This window comes from Asparagus officinalis, chromosome 6 (genome assembly GCF_001876935.1).
Source record: "Asparagus officinalis chromosome 6, Aspof.V1, whole genome shotgun sequence".
Taxonomy (NCBI): Eukaryota; Viridiplantae; Streptophyta; class Magnoliopsida; order Asparagales; family Asparagaceae; genus Asparagus; species Asparagus officinalis.
Window position 1 is genome coordinate 78,286,403 of NC_033799.1, and position 16,417 is coordinate 78,302,819.

Consider the following 16,417-nt stretch of genomic DNA (forward strand, 5'->3'; position numbering starts at 1 on the left):
CTACACAAAGCTTTTTGCGGATTTGGCGAATGTGGATGTTATGATTGAAGATGAGGACAAGACGTTATTGTTGTTGAGTTACTTGCCTGATGAGGAATACGAGACTTTTGTTCTTACCCTAATTAATGGGAAGACATCTCTTTCGTACAGTGAGGTCACCGTTGCACTTGTGAATTACCAGCTTCGAAAGAAGGAGAAGGAGGCTTCAGTTGAACTGGTAGCGGAGGCATTGATCGCAAGAGGAAAGAATCCAAACCAAAAGAATTAAAAGTCAGAGTCTAGAGTAGGACATCCTACAGTTAGAAAAGATCAGTGTGCTTGATGCAAGGAGACTGGTCATTAGAAGAAAGATTGTCCAAAGCTCGACGAATGAATGATGAATAAGCAGAAGGAAAAAGGGAAGCAACCATCATTAGAAGCAAATATCGTTATATCGGGTGGTAGTATTTCTGATACTTCTATTTATACGCTTTCTATCAGTCCTACAGGTAGCTATTCGGAGGAATCCGAGTGGATGTTGGATAGTGGTACGACCTATCATGTGTGCTCTAGAAGAGAATAGTTCTCCAGTTTTGAGAAACTGGATAGTGGTGTGGTGTATATGGGAAACAACCGTGCATGCCAGATCTTTAGGATAGGAAGAATTCGCATCAAGATGTTTGACGGGACTGTTAGGGAGTTATATGATGTGAGATATGTTCCTTCCTTAAGGAAGAACTTGATCTTAATTGGAGCTTTGATTGGAGAGGGTCTGAAGGTTCGTGTTGAGGACATGGTTCTCGAGATCGTGGAAGACTCTTTGATTGTGAGAGAGGGTCTGAAGGTTCGTGTTGAGGACATGGTTCTCGAGATCGTGGAAGACTCTTTGATTGTGATGAATGGCGTCAAGAGGAATAACCTATACTATTTGATTAGAGATATAGTGACAGGTGAAGAGTTGGCGACTTCTGTTGATTCGACTAGACTGCGGTATTTAGGGCTTGGTTATTCCTTTTTTGATTTGAATATGGGTGCATTGACCTGCAGTTTGAAATCCAATGAACATTTTGATATGAGCAAGAAGACCAAGGTGAAGTTTGGCATCTCTATTCACTGTACGGAGGGTCTTTCAGATGTGATTCACGTGGATGTTTGGGGGCCTTCCATGGAGGCATCATTGGAAGGAAATAGATGTTTAGTTTTCTTTGTTGGTGGCTGTTCTAGGCGTGTTTGGGTTGCAACCAAATCCCCTTTAGATAAAGTACTAGTAGTCTCCAATAGATTGAAGAAGTGTATGATAGACAGAAAGGTGAAGGTACTTCATTCTGGTTTTGGTGGGAGGTACAAGATGGATCTGTTTCTGTATTGGAGCCGAGCTCACGGCATTTCGAGACACTTCGTTGGAAAGAAAATCTTGGGACAACTAGATAGGGTGGAAAATTTGGAGAACAGTGCCTTGCTAGAGGAGGATCGGTGTTTGTTATCAAGCAATGGTCTGCAGAAGAGTTTCCGAACTGAGACTTCGACATATTTGGGTCATCCTATTAAAGAATTGTCAATTGTTGTGATTGAAGGTAAAACTCAATTGGATATTTGGTTAGGTAATGTCACATTGGATGAGGCTTCGATGAGGGAGCCTATTGACTCTCAACAGGTGGAGAGTTTTGGACAGATCATAGAGGTATCACAGCAGGTGAAGAGTGATTCTACTTCACATTGGGTGGAGCTTACTCCACATACTCCAGATTATTCTGTATTATTTGGGATTCCAACTGAGGTGACACGGTTAAGGGATCATTTGTTTTTGGATACAGATGATGAGTTGGGTTTTGATTCGAGTGTGGTTGATAAATATAGTTTGGATATGGCCATTGGTTCATCTCAGGTGGATATATTTGATTTGTTACACTTTAAGGTCATTGGAGGTGCTATCAGCCGCAGAGTTGATGGTATTGGAGAAGGGTTGCGAACTCTTCTATTGGATTGAGGTCATTCGCGGCTATTTGGATGAACTACGTGAGACTTGATTCCTTGGGTAAGAGGATACGTAGGCAGTCTTTATAATATAGCCGATTTGATGAGTTGATACTGACATTTGGAGAGTGTTCGCATTCTCGTTTGGGTCTCGACTTGTTGTGGATTGAGTCCGTTGTCGTGAATTGTTTCACTTCGTACTGGACGTAACAAGTGAGATATTTGTTTTTTGGTTGGTGTCAGCTCAGTTTTGGGAAAACTTCACCGAGATGGAGAATTGTGAAGCTACGTGGGGGGCCAGCAGACCGCGTGAAAGGCTATGAGAACGTGGGGGCCACAATATTTCGCGTGGAGAGAAGTGAAAGCTTTTCTCCAAAGGACAGCTGGCTAAGAGGCCATAAGATCTAGCGGATCTTTTGTGGGGCCACAATGTTGAGCAGCACAATTACGTGAAGAGTCACGTAGCAGCGAACGCGTAAAGTCCCACCCGATAAGCTATTATATATAGCTTGCCTAGGTTTTTTTCGTTTGGCATGAAAAAGAGGGGGTGCAGGTGCAGCAAGGGGCGAAAAAAAGGGACACACAGATTTGGCAGCGTGCAAGTCTTTGGCAGGGTCTTAGGCTGCGTGCAACAGGAGAAACAAATGCTCTTTTGACTGTTTTGAGAGAGGGATTGAGAGATTGATTGAGGGTTTTTTTATGAGATCTTGTGTGATTGTAAACCCATTTGTATTCTCTTTCTCTAATAGTAGATCTTCTCCCTCCTTGCCCCGTGGACGTAGGCAACTTGCTGAACTACGTTAAAATTAATTGTTCGTGCTGTGATTTGTAATAGAGAGTTTAGGTTCCCTCAACAAGTTAGTCCTAGAACTGATGAGAGGAAGAGCTGATATCCCACTTTGTTGAGATATTTTGTTTTCGGTTCTTGTCTCCTTTGTGAAACAGAGATTTAATTGAGATATACTCTCTTGTCGAGTACCAGAGGTGCTGCCGAAATTTTCGCTGCGCACAACAGATATTTGCTAAGATCATTGATTTGGCTAATTTCCAATGTTTCACTAATATTTCGTTGTAACTCTCTTCTCAACTTAGATGAGAAAAACACTATTGATTTTGAGAAGCCCACATTTAAGCCAGACGCTTGACTAAATTGATTTAGGCAATGCGAGGCCACTGAGGAAGCTTGGTTGGCGGTAGTTTGAGCAAAGAGAATGAGGTCATCATCAAAGAAAAGATGAGACACATGCACCTCATTTCTCCTCATTCAGATCAGCTTCCAAATTCCTTGAGAAACTAGATCTGAGATCATGCCACCAAATCTTTCTGTTAAACTGTGACTTTGAATGAAGAAGAAAAATAAAATTTGAATTCTCCTTACACATGATACATGTGTAATAACCCACCCTACTCTCTACTCTCTAGCTTCACTATTTGCTTAGCCTAGCCCATCTATTGCACCTATCGTTGTATATTTCATATTAGTGGTTGTTTGGTTGGTTTCCTAAAAACCAAGAATAGGAAATGGGAGCATGGAAATCTCCCATTTCCTATTTTTAACCATTTCCATCCCTAAAACTTACCCCAACATTCAATAAAATATTATTTTATCATCCAACTCATCTAATAAAATATTATGTTATCATCCAACTCATCCAATAAAATATTACTTTTATCATCCACCATCTAATAAAATATTATTTTTATCATCACATCATCCAACTCATCCCATCTCATCCCATCTCATATTTAAAAATCAATCACATCATCCAATAACATGGTGACAACTCATCTCATCTCCTTAAACTTTTATCTCCACCCATTTCCTCCAAAAAAAATAAGAAAATTGATTTCCTTAAGTGTGTGTCACATCATCCAATAATATAATGACAACTCATCTCATCTCATCTATTTTCTTATTTTTAAGAATGAACCAAACACAAGAAAAGAACCTATTATAGGAAATAGGTTTCTTATAATACATTTCCTTATTTTTTTTAGCCAACCAAACAACCTCAAAATAAGTTTTCTTAAAAAAACACTCACATCATCCAATAATATGACGACAACTCATCTCATCCCATCTCCTATTCTTTAATTTCCTTCTTTTTTTTCCAACCAAACAACCTCAAAATAAAATTTCTAAGAAATAGGTTTCCTATTCTTTGATTTCCCTCTTTTTTTTAAGAAGTGAAATGTTATAAAAGGAGGAAGAGTTGTGAAGGTTTAGATGCATTCGTGACAGAGAGAAGAAAGAAAGACTTAGAGAGAAAAGAAAAACAGAGAAGAAGAAAAGTAGAGTTTTTTTAATACTCTCTTCTTTTTGAGTTTAGTGAGATATGAGTGGTCTCTTTTTATAATCTTTTCTTTTGTAATTAGTAAATTTTTCTGTTGTTCTTGCCCATGGACGTGGGTCATAATGACCAAACTACGACATGTTTTTTTGTGTTGTTCTCTGTCTGTACTGTGTTTATATAGTACTGTGTTATTATCTAGTTTGTATATACAACTTCTGTGTCTGTGTAGTCCCCTCTGTAACAAACTAGCATTAGAGCTACAATATTATCCTTGTGGACTTTCAAGATGTCTTGTGCAAAATACAAAGTGGAGAAGTTTGACGAGAGGAACCGTTTTAGTTTGTGGAGAGTCAAAATGAGGGCTCTTCTAGTGTAACAAGGTTTGTTCAAAAGTCTTGTCAAGAAAGGTCGAGTTACTAAAATCCATACCGGTAATGACATATAATGCCATACGGCTCTGATTGGCCGATGAGATCCCGTAGGAAGTTGTCGATAAAGATATTACCACCGGTCTATGGCTCAAGTTAGAAAGCTTGTACATGATGAAATCTCTAACAGATAAGCTTTATTTGGAGCAACGCCTCTTCACCCTTCGCATGAAGAAGATACCCGAATTAAAGACTATTTAGATAAGCTTAACACTATTCTTTTAGACTTAAAGAACATTCATGTTAAAATTGATGAAGAAGATCAAGCTCGTATTTTGTTATGTTCATTACCTCGCTCCTTTGAGAATTTTGCCAATGGCATGTTATATAGTAGAGATACACTTTCTTTGAAAGATGTCAAAAATCAGCCTTGCATTTAAAAGAATTAATTTTTCCCTAAAATGAAAACTACATCAAATGTATTAAAACTTGCATTCTTCTTTTAAGTACGGAGGAGTAGATATAATTTTAAATTTTAAGCATACAATAATAAAATCAAATGCATTAAAATTTAGAGGAAAACAGGTTTAAAATGCAGTCCTTAAAAGAAACAGCGGGGCCGTCCTTTGCAAGGGGGCGGTGTACAGTAGTCCCTTGTGAGGAGGGAGAGAAAGGGGAGAGGAAAAGATTGAATTACGAAGATCCTGCGGAACACTGGACACGGTGGGGGACCATGGCGTTTGAATTTGAATTTGAATTCGAGGCTTCATCATCAGATCTGATCTTACACGACGGATGAGCACTCCATCAAAACGACATAAAATGATATTAACCGTTACATCGTATTAGTCCTCCTCCTCCTCCCACTGTTGCCGCGAGCGCCCTCTCGCTTCCTCGATCTCGCTCGTTTCTGGCTTCCATTCTCTCACCATCCCTTTTCTCGACGGCATCAGATCGTCATGGAGACCTAATAGACTTTCTTCTTCCTCGAGATCACCACACGTTATCAACCTCGCCCTCGTCCTAATATCTAGCAGCAGCGCAGCAGCAGCAGCAGCAGAAGAAGAAGAAGAAGGAGAGCAAGGAGATCAGGCCAAGAAAACGACCCAACCCTGCATCCCAACGTCGTCACCGGCCGGTCTCTCAGCAAGCACATGGTCCGCCAGCTGCCGTTCCGAGCTGGAGGAGGAGGAGGACGGCGACGATCCTGCAGACAGATCCTCACAACCTCCCCCTTCTCCTCCTCCCGTCAAGGTAGTTCCCTTTTTTCCGTCTTAATTAATGATTTCTCCCCTGAACATGACCCCCCCTCCGGTCATCATCTCCCCGTCCAAAGTCTGACTAACCAACCACCCTTATATATAATTCGCTCAGGTCGTGGTGAGGATAAGGCCGGTTAATCGCCGGGAGAGGGAAGGGGTCCGGATAGTTCACAATTTGTCCGCCGATACCTTGTCCGTGGACGGCAAAAAATACGCGTTCGATTCTGTCCTCGGTCCTGATTCTTCGCAGGTGCGCTCGCAGCAATTTGTCCTGATTCTTCGCAGGAACTAATAACTGATAATCTTTCTGGTGCTGTCTGTGACTGTCTGTCTGTCTCTCACCACAGGAAGACGTCTTTCGGTTGGTTGGGGTTCCCTTGGTAAGAGACGCTTTAGCCGGTTACAACACTTCAGTCATATCTTACGGCCAGGTACTCATCGTTAATTACACATATGCATGTGTGTTCTTGCCGCCGCTGCCGCCGCTGATACCACGGCGATCTTTTGAGTTATGAGACCAGCTGTGGGTGAACTGAACTGAATCCCTTTCTTGTGTTCCTCAACGAACAGACGGGGAGTGGGAAAACATACACCATGTGGGGGCCTCCGAGCGCCATGCTCGATTGCCACTCCGTCAACAGCTACCAAGGAATCGCGCCTCGCATCTTTCATTTGCTGTTTTCGGAGATCCAAAAAGTAGGTTTGATGTTTTCCTTCCCCCCTTCCTTTCTTTCTTTCTTTGAATCTGATACGTAGATCATATGCGCACGTTTATATATATCCTATTTTCTTGAGGCTGGACTCTCCCAACTGATCACTATTTTACTCCGTTCCTCAGAAGCAGGTGAACTCGGAAGAAAAGAAAATAAATTATCAATGTCGGTGCTCTTTTCTTGAGGTTAGTTCCTTTTTAATATGTATTTTTCTAATTCTAATGCAAAACATTTACCATCCTCTTGCGTTTGTATCCTCAATAACCCTATCTTTCCTTCTGTAGATATACAGCGAACAGATAAATGACCTATTAGATCCCGCTCAGAGGAACCTCCAGGTAGACTAGCTTTGCCCCGTGCGTGGAGTGTTTACCTGCTTGTCGCGTCCTAGGTATCAGTTTATTTTGTTCCTTCTTTCATTAAAACCGATCAATTTTACCGTTGCTAGATGGGAAATGATGCTCGTAACGGTTTCCATGTGGAGAACCTCTCAGATGAGTACGTCGCCACTGTCGAGGATGCTATTCAGATTTTAGTCAAGGTATCGCTATCGCCTGTGCACTACGACAGCGCCAATTTGTCAAGGAGGGCTTTGTCTCTGTTCTATACAAAATCAAACTATATATCTCATGATCAGCACATCTTACAGTGATATGAGTGCATGAATTTTCTAATAACAACACAAGATGTGCTCCATTTTCCTTTTCTTTGGTTGCTTACCGTAACAAACGTGTTATATGATATGATTAAATGTCAGATTCTTCATCACTTTCGAGTTCTGTTGGTAGAGTTCAGGACATTGAAAATTAGAATTATCTTAATAAATAATCTCCTTCATTGGGGATGGTATCTTCTTTCCTTACTCTTTCTTATATTTAGGTAGTTTATTAGGATGAAGTATCATTAATGCACCTAACTTATGTTTATGCATTTTTGTTATTAAGACCTGTTGCATGTCACCAACATAGGTTAGAGATCAAAACACTCAAGACGTGTTGATCAAATTGAACTGTGTTTATTGCCCAATGGGAGGCGCACTATGATGTTTGATAGGGTGAACAACCATGTTCATTTATCGAAAGTATTAAAACATAATCCCACACATAAATACATGAATACACACTTGTGAGTTATGATAGATATATCGTGGCTGCATCAACTGCATGCAAATGGCACACAGATTCTATCTTAAAGATGAAAATTGTGCTGTTGAAGAAGAGAGTGAAATCAAAACAAAAATAGCGTACTATGTCAAATTTAATTAACCTTGACTATTTGGTAGGAGGGGACCAATCTATTTGTATAGTTCCTTTGGGGGAAATACTTCTAAACGGGTATCGAGTCGTGTCAGCTTATAATGGTTTTGTATAAGTCAATGTTTTGAATTGTTCAAACAAAAGTATAGTCTTTAATATATAGTTTATATATAGCTTAAAGACATTACATGAATAAAGAGAAGCATAAGAAAAATAGCAGATATAGTCTAGAAATACATGGGGGGGGGGGAGGGGCGGGGGTATATTGTGTATTTTTGTGTACGTGTGCGTTCTCATTCTCTGTATTTTTTTAATCAAATTATACTCACTCACATTGAGTGGTTTATGCAACATTATCTTCATATTTTCTCCATATCTATTAGCTCTATTTAAGAGGTATTTAAGAGGAGATACCAGTTTAGTTGGTGCATACTCATTATTTGCCTTTGTGGCAAGCAGGATTCCTAAGCCTATAACAGCAACTAGCAAGTTGTCTCATCTAACTTCTTTCCAAGACTTCAATGAAATTTTGATTGATGCTCCTTCATTACGTTAACTTAACTTGCTTGGCTATTAGATTTTACCTTAACTGTTAGCCGAAATTCCTGACTCACAGCCGCAACTTTTTAAAAGAATGAAAAAGAGTGGGCCCTACCCTCACTTTCGGTGCTGAAAGCAGTCGTAAGTTTTAAAATGAGAAATGCACAGTAAAAATATTAATGTAATATTAGTGCATAATGTTTTCCCAAACACTATAAATATGCCCAAAACTCTTAAGGAAAAAATCATCCCGAAAACAACTTCTCATATAGAAGAGAGAAAAATAGAGAGAGTTTCTCCTTGTAAAAATAGATTGTAACTCCTAAGTTTTTTCTCATAGTGAATTCTTCTATCATTGTCCGTGGTTTTTACCCCAAATTCATTTAGGGGATTTTTTATGTAAATTTGTGTGTTCCTCTTTTTTATTAATTTCACTTTACTATTGTTGCGACTCTGTTCTATTGGGCCATGTGTTTGTCCCAACAAGTGGTATCAGAGCCTGGCTTAGGGAAGTGTATCTACTTATCGTATACTCTGTGACTGTCACCAAAGTTGGATCCTCCACATCAGAAAATAAGTTAGATTATCATTTACCGTTTAAAAGCGACGGGTACTATTCACGAGTACAGACTGTTTATAAATATGATACTATTCACAAGTATGATACTATTCATAAATACGATTACTGTTTATAAATATAATTACTATTTACGTGAAATAGTAAGAAGTTATTGTTCGTGGTAGAAGCAATGGCAACAAAGTTCGAGATTGAGAAATTCAATGGGAGTAATTTCTCTTTATGAAAGTTGAAGAGAAAATGCTATCTTGAGAAAAGATAATTTCATAGCGGCCATCGGTGCAAGGCCGGACGACATCACAAATGATAAGAAGGGGAACGAGATGGATAAAAATGCTATTGCAAATCTCCATCTGGCATTAGCAGACGGAATGTTGTCAAGCATAGAGGAGAAGAAGATAGCAAAGGAGATCTGAGATACTCTAACAAAGCTATATGAGGCAAAATTTCTGCACAATAAAATCTTCTTAAAAAGAAGACTCTACACTCTGAGGATGGTGGAATCTATATCGACAATCGACCACATCAACACCCTAAACACAATGCTCTCACAACTCACAACGTTGGGGCATATAATCGATGTGAATGAACGTGCATAACTTGTACTTCAGAGTCTACCTGACTCGTATGATCAACTCATCATCAACCTGACAAACAACGTCCTTACGGACAATGTAGTCTTCGACGACGTTGCAGCCGCTGTTCTGGAGGAAGAAAATCGGCGCAAGAACAAAAAAATATAGGCATGTAAGTTTGCAGCAAGCGAATGCCTTAACGGTGACGAGAGGAAGATCAACGGAACTTGGCTCTAATGGGAGTCATACCCATGGTAGATCAAAATCACGAAGTAAAAAGAATATCAAATGCTACAATTGTGATAAAAAAAAGACACATCAAATCGGAGTGTTGGCACAATAAGAAGAGTGGTGATAAAAAGTCTTCAGAGCCATCAACATCTCAAGGATGCGTTATAAGCATTGTTGATGAAGGCAGAAAGAGATTTGCTGATATCTGACTTTTTGATTCAGCGGCCTCCTGGCACATGACCTCCCAGAGAGAATTGTTTCACAAATATAAATCTATCTCAGAAGGATATGTATTCATGGGGAATGATCATGCCTTGAAGATTTCTAATATTGGCACTATCAAAATCAAAATATTTGATGATACAATACCCACCATTCAAGATGTGCGACATGTGAATGCCCTAAAGAATAATCTATTGTCTTTAGGATAATTAGATGAGCTCGGGTGCAATACTCATATAGAAAACGGGATCATGAAGATTGTTAGAGGGGTGCTTGTTATCATAAAAAGAGAAAAGATAGCTGTAAATTTATACATGCTCAAAGAAAGACTCTGCAAGAAGCTAATTTATGTGTGGCATCAACCAGCCGTGGAGAAGAACAAATCATGATGTGGCATCGCAAATTAGGTCACATGTCAAAACGATGCTTGAAGATTCTCTCCGATCAGAAGCTGCTTCCTGGACTTAATTCGGTAGCTCTTCCCTTCTACGAGCATTATGTTACAAGTAAGCAGTATCGACCGAAGTTCAACACATCGAGTTTTAGAAGCAATGCTATTCTGGAACTGGTTCATTCTGATGTATGTCAAGCACCTGTTACATCCTTAGGAGGAGCAAAATAATTTGTCCTTTATTGATGATTATTTCAGGAGATGTTGGGTGTATCCTATCAAAAAGAAGACAGATGTGTTCTTAGTCTTTAAAGCCTACATAGCGCGAGTTGAGCTTGAATCTGAAAAGAAGATCAAAAGCTTGAGATCAGATAATGAAGGTGAATACACAGACGGTGAATTTTTTACATTCTGTAAGCAAGAATGCATCAAAAGATAATTCGGTATTGCTTATACTCCTCAACAAAATGGAGTGACGAAACGAATGAATAGAACTCCATTGGAAAGAACAAGAGCTATGTTAGCAACTACAAATTTGGATAGTCTTTTGGGCGAAAGCAGTAAAAATCATTTGTTATGTGACGAATCAATCACCATCAACTGCAATACAATTGAAGACGCCTATGGAGATGTGGACTGGTAAGCCAGCTGATTATTCTAACCTCCATATATTTGGAAGTCCAGTGTACGTTATGTATAATGCCTAAGAAATTACAAAACTAGATTTAAAATCTAGAAAATGCATATTCTTAGGGTATGCTGATGGAGTAAAGGGGTATCGCTTGTGGGATCCCACTGTCCGTAAGATTATCATCAGCAGAGATGTTATCTTTGTAGAGAACCAACTACAAAGTAAAAAGAAAGAAAGCAGTTCAAGGAAGGACCCAGAGACTGTAGCTGTTTAGGTAGAAAATAATTTAAATTTTTCTGAAGCAACACCGAAGCATGATGTACAAAAACCAGTCGAGTCCGAGGCTTTAGAAGTTTGAAGGTCAATTCGTGAAAAAAGACCACCGACTTGACACTCGGAGTATATTACGTAGAATAATGTTGCATACTGTCTTCTAATAGAGGATGAAGAGTTATCAATTTTTCATGAAGCTATAAATAGCAAAGATGTATCTTTGTGGATGGTAGTAATGCACGAAGACATTGAAGCTCTTCATAAGAAACTTGGATACTTGTGTCACTACCACAATGAAGGAAGGCTATTGGAAATAAATGGGTCTACAAGATCAAGCGAAATGGAGATGATTAAGTGGAGTGATATCGTGCTAGATTAGTGGTAAAAGGATATGCTTATAAAGAAGGTATTGACTTTAATGAAATATATTTTTTATTATAGTTTGACTTACAACAGTCCGAATAGTCCTGGCTATGAGTGCTTTATTTGACTTATATCCAGAACAACTAGATGTGAAAACATCATTTCTTCATGGAGATTTTGAAGAAGAAATTTACATGCTCCAACCAGAAGGTTTTGAAGAAAAAGAAAAAGAGAACTTAGTTTGCAGATTGAACAAATTTCTGTACGGTCTAAAACATATGCCGAGGTGTTGGTACAAGAGATTTGATTTATTCATCATGAGCATTGGATACAACAGACTTAATTCAGATCATTGTGCATATTTCAAGATGTTTGGTGAAAATAATTTTGTTATCTTATTATTATATGTTGACGACATGTTGGTTGCATGCCTCTAACAAAGATTATATCAAATAATTAAAGGCTCAGTTGGCTAGAGAATTTGAAATGAAGGATTTAAAATTTATAAACAAGATTTTAGGGATGTAAATTCACCGAGACGGAATTAATAGGAAGATTTGACTTTTTCAGAAGAACTTTTTGAAGAAAACCTTGAGGTATTTTAACATGCAAGATTGTAAGCTAATTTCTATACCATTTCCTATTAATTATAAGTTATTTTCCAGTATGAGTCCTAGCAGTGAAGAAGAGAGGATGAAGATGTCTCGAGTACCGTATGCATCACCAATGGGAAGCTTAATGTTCGCTATGATTTGAACAAGATCAGACATTGATTGCACAAGCAGTGAGAGTGGTTAGTCGATACACTGTGAATCCTGGTAAAAAATATTAGAATGTTGTAAAGAGGGTTCTAAGATACATTAAAGGAACCTCAAATGTTACACTATGTTATGAGGATCTGATTTTATTGTCAATAGATATGTTGATTCTGATTATGCAGGTGATCGTGATAATAGCAAATCCACCACAGGCTATGTGTTTGTACTTGCTGGCGGAGCTGTAAGCTGGATATCAAAACTACAGTCAGTTGTGGCTACTTTAACAATAGAAGCAGAATATGTAGCAGCTACACAAGCTAGTAAAGTAGCGATGTGATTGAAGATGGTGCTGGAGGAACTCAGGCATGTGATCGTGATAATAGCAAATCCACCACAAGCTATGTGTTTGTATTTGTTGGCGGAGCTGTAAGCTGGATATCAAAACTACAGTCAGTTGTGACTAATTCAACAGAAGCAGAATATGTAGCTCTCCACTAGGATAAATTGAATTTTTAATCGGTTATCGTTTTTCTAGGTTTATCGGCGATTTATCGGCGTTATCGGCACTTATCAGCCGATAAGTAAGACTTTTTTATCGGGATTATCGGGATTATCGGCCCATTTTGACTAACATTATATTTTTTTTCAAGGCTATGATGCAAGTTTCGCTTTCTACAATTGGTTAATGATTCTAAACATGATGATTTATATTTTGGTATGTTTATATTTCATTAAGCATGATTAGATTATATTTTTTAATTGTTATATTATATATACACATCATCCAGTATATTACTCCGATAAATACTACTTATCCCCGATATATCCCCAATTTCCGCTATCCGATAAGGATTTTGTCCGTCCGATAAATCCCCGATAACCGATATTTAAAACCTTGGTAGCAGCTACACGAGCTAGTAAAGAAGCGATGTGATTGAAGAGTGTGCTGGGGGAACTCGGGCATGAACAAAAGAAGATTTTTCTATTTTGTGACAGTCAGAGTGTTTTGCATTTAGCAATAAATCTAGCATTTCATTCAAAGACTAAACACATTCGAGTTTAGTACCACTTCGTTCGTGAGAAAGTGAAAGAAGGAACAGTGGATATGCAAAAAATTCACACCAAAGATAACCTAGCAGATTTTTTGACAAAAGCAGTCAATATTGATAAATTTATGTGGTGTCAATCCTCTTGTGGTCTGTCAGAGACATGAGCAACATAAAGATGGCAAGATAGAAATAATAGTGTGAAGATATAATTTATGCTCAATCAAATCTTCAAGTGGGAGATTGTTAGTCGAAATTCCTGACTCACAGCCGCAACTATTTGAAAGAATGAAAAAGAGTGGGCCCCACCATCACTTTCGGTGCTGAAAGCAGCAGTAAGTTTTGAAATGAGAAATGCACAGTAAAAATATTAATATAGTATATAGTATTTTCCCAAACACTACAAAATAGGCCCAAAGCTCTTAAGGAAAAAATCATCACAGAAATAACTTCCCATATAGAAGAGAGAAAAATAGAGAGAGTTTCTCATTGTAAACAGAGATTGTGACTCCTAAGTTTTTCCTCATAGTGGATTCTTCTATACTTGCCCATGTTTTTTTCCCCAAATTCGTTTAGGGGGTTTTCCATGTAAATTTGTGTGTTCTTCTTTTTTATTACTTTCACTCTACTATTGCCGCGACCCTGTTCTATTGGACCCCGTGTTTGTCCCAACATTAACCACCGTAATAATTCACATTAATGATTATTTTTCTTAGCCTTTTTTCAGCTTCTGGAACAGAATTTGACATCAAACTGCAGATGGTTGATATTGGATTGTTAAAGATCGTAAATGATCAATTCTTGGTGTAGATTTCTTGCATTTGAATCATTCCCCATATGTTATCCAATTTGTCAGAAACTAGATGATAATCTTAAGTGCATGATTTACAACAGTCTCAGCTGTGTATAAGATCAAGGTTGTAAATTTCATTCAATTGCTTGGACTTTTGATGGTTTACACCACTCATTCTGTTTTAAAGGTTGTCTTTTTCTGGTTTAAGCTAATAATTTTTTCTAATCAATAAACAGGGTCTCGCAAATAGAAAAGTTGGTGCTACAAGTATGAATTCCAAGAGCTCACGGTCGCATATAATATTTACTTGCACTATTGAGTCCTGGTGCAAGGTATGTCTTTGAGATTTTGGTTCATGAACTTAGGTGTTATGCATATAAGAAAGCACTAAATGATGCTGCTATTACAGTGCATTGCATTTTCTTATGACAGATTTGATCATATTTTCAACTTTTCATATGATAAAACTATTGCATAGATTGCTCAAAAATATATCTTCTTGTGTATTGTAGATTGTTTGTTGCTTTCTTATGCAATAAAACTGTTAATGACAGGGATCTTCATCAAAATGCTTCAGCAGTTCAAAGACTTGCAGAATTAGCCTTGTGGATCTTGCAGGCTGGGACTTGGAGAAATTCAGTGGTGTCAGCAGGCACAACATCAATGAAAGTAAACGTATTAAACGGTCTCTTTCAAGGCTCGGGTATGAGTTTTTTGGCTCTAATAAGCTAGTGTGAAAAGAAAATTGTTTCCTACTGAGGCCCTAATCTCAACTTTCTGTTGGATATTAACACTAGCAGAAAGACTTAATATTGAATCAAGAATTTAAATTTTTCTTTAACCATATAATATTTGAAAAGAAGCATATCATTTAATAGTCTGGTAAATTATATTTCAAACAAATTGGCACAGCCCAACCCTTCCTCTCCTCCATATGCACGCATAGACATATCTGAGACCTCAGTTTACACCACATTAGTAACTGTTATAATGTTTCAAGGGGCTAAAATATCACATAGCCTAAAAAGTGACATCAATTTACCAGTTTAGCCTATAAAGTGGCGCCAGCGACAGTTTAGCCTAAAGTAATTTCTAGTGCCGAAGATAATTTTTAACTTAAAATTAATAAGTAATTTTTACATATAACCCTCTCCTCCCTCCTCCTCCTCCCACCATCTCCTCCATTCTTTTCTCATCCCGATCCTTAACCTCTCCTCTCTCCCACTCTCTTTCTCCCTCCTTTTTAATATCCTCCATATTACTTTCTTCAAATCCATCTCTTCTTAACTTCTTAACTACAAGTAGAATATTTGATGTTGGGTTGAGAAAGGATGTGTAGTACAATATTACTATGATCAGCAGAACCTCCATGCCCTAAATTTTTACTTGATTCCTTTTGGAAATGGCGTGCCCTCATTGGCTATTTAACTTACACATGCATTACTTGAGTTTCTTGTTGCTTTTTACTCATATCAGTTTCTTATAACAGAGGCAAACATTTTTATTCATCATCCAGCTTGAAACAGCTTAATATTGTATTAAATAACCTTATTTGCTAGCATTTCTTTTCGTGAGCATGATTGCAGGAAGGTGGTCAATGTTCTTGCTAAAATTGCATATTCTGGGAAGGTTCAGGAGATTCCATATCGAGATTCCTGTTTGACACATTTGTTGCAGGACACAGTTGGGGGCAACTCCAAGACAACATTTGTTTGTTCCATTTCTCCAAATGACAGGTATCTCAAGATAGTACATACATACATGTCTTAATGCATAAATATCGTGTTTGTGGTTTGATAAACTCAATATAGTTGAAACAATTTTTTATCTTCTCTTTTTCAATAAGCAGACATAAAGCCGGAACACTGAGCACACTGAGATTTGGAGAAAGAGCAAAACTCATTCAAAACAAAGCAGTAATGAATGAAATAACAGAGGACCATGTTAATGGTTTGAGTGATCAAATAAGGATTCTAAAGGTAAGCATTCTGAAAACTTTTGAGATCATTTGACAAACGTTTTCTTTTTTTTTAACTTTCTTTTTAAGAAAATAACCATCATACTTTTATGCAGGAAGAGCTTATAAGAGAAAAAACTTATGGGAGTGATTCTAGTGAGACTTGTGCATACTTTAAAGGGAAAAATGCTCGTGACAGCTTGAATCTTCTGAG

General features: G+C 38.0%; 1 protein-coding gene across 1 annotated transcript in view; it reads left to right on the plus strand.

The window, feature by feature from the left end:
• The window catches only part of LOC109846372 (kinesin-like protein KIN-12C), an 18,375-nt gene continuing 2,796 nt past the window's right edge, over window positions 839-16,417 (plus strand). The window contains exons 1-14 of the mRNA XM_020415597.1: window positions 839-1,172; window positions 1,581-1,756; window positions 5,465-5,869; window positions 5,990-6,127; window positions 6,225-6,308; window positions 6,448-6,573; window positions 6,716-6,775; window positions 6,875-6,928; window positions 7,039-7,131; window positions 14,483-14,578; window positions 14,801-14,949; window positions 15,833-15,982; window positions 16,096-16,225; window positions 16,320-16,417. The exon at window positions 16,320-16,417 is cut by the window's right edge and continues 916 nt beyond it. Coding sequence (XP_020271186.1) covers window positions 839-1,172; window positions 1,581-1,756; window positions 5,465-5,869; window positions 5,990-6,127; window positions 6,225-6,308; window positions 6,448-6,573; window positions 6,716-6,775; window positions 6,875-6,928; window positions 7,039-7,131; window positions 14,483-14,578; window positions 14,801-14,949; window positions 15,833-15,982; window positions 16,096-16,225; window positions 16,320-16,417 — 2,093 coding nt within the window. The remainder of the gene's footprint in view (window positions 1,173-1,580; window positions 1,757-5,464; window positions 5,870-5,989; window positions 6,128-6,224; window positions 6,309-6,447; window positions 6,574-6,715; window positions 6,776-6,874; window positions 6,929-7,038; window positions 7,132-14,482; window positions 14,579-14,800; window positions 14,950-15,832; window positions 15,983-16,095; window positions 16,226-16,319) is intronic.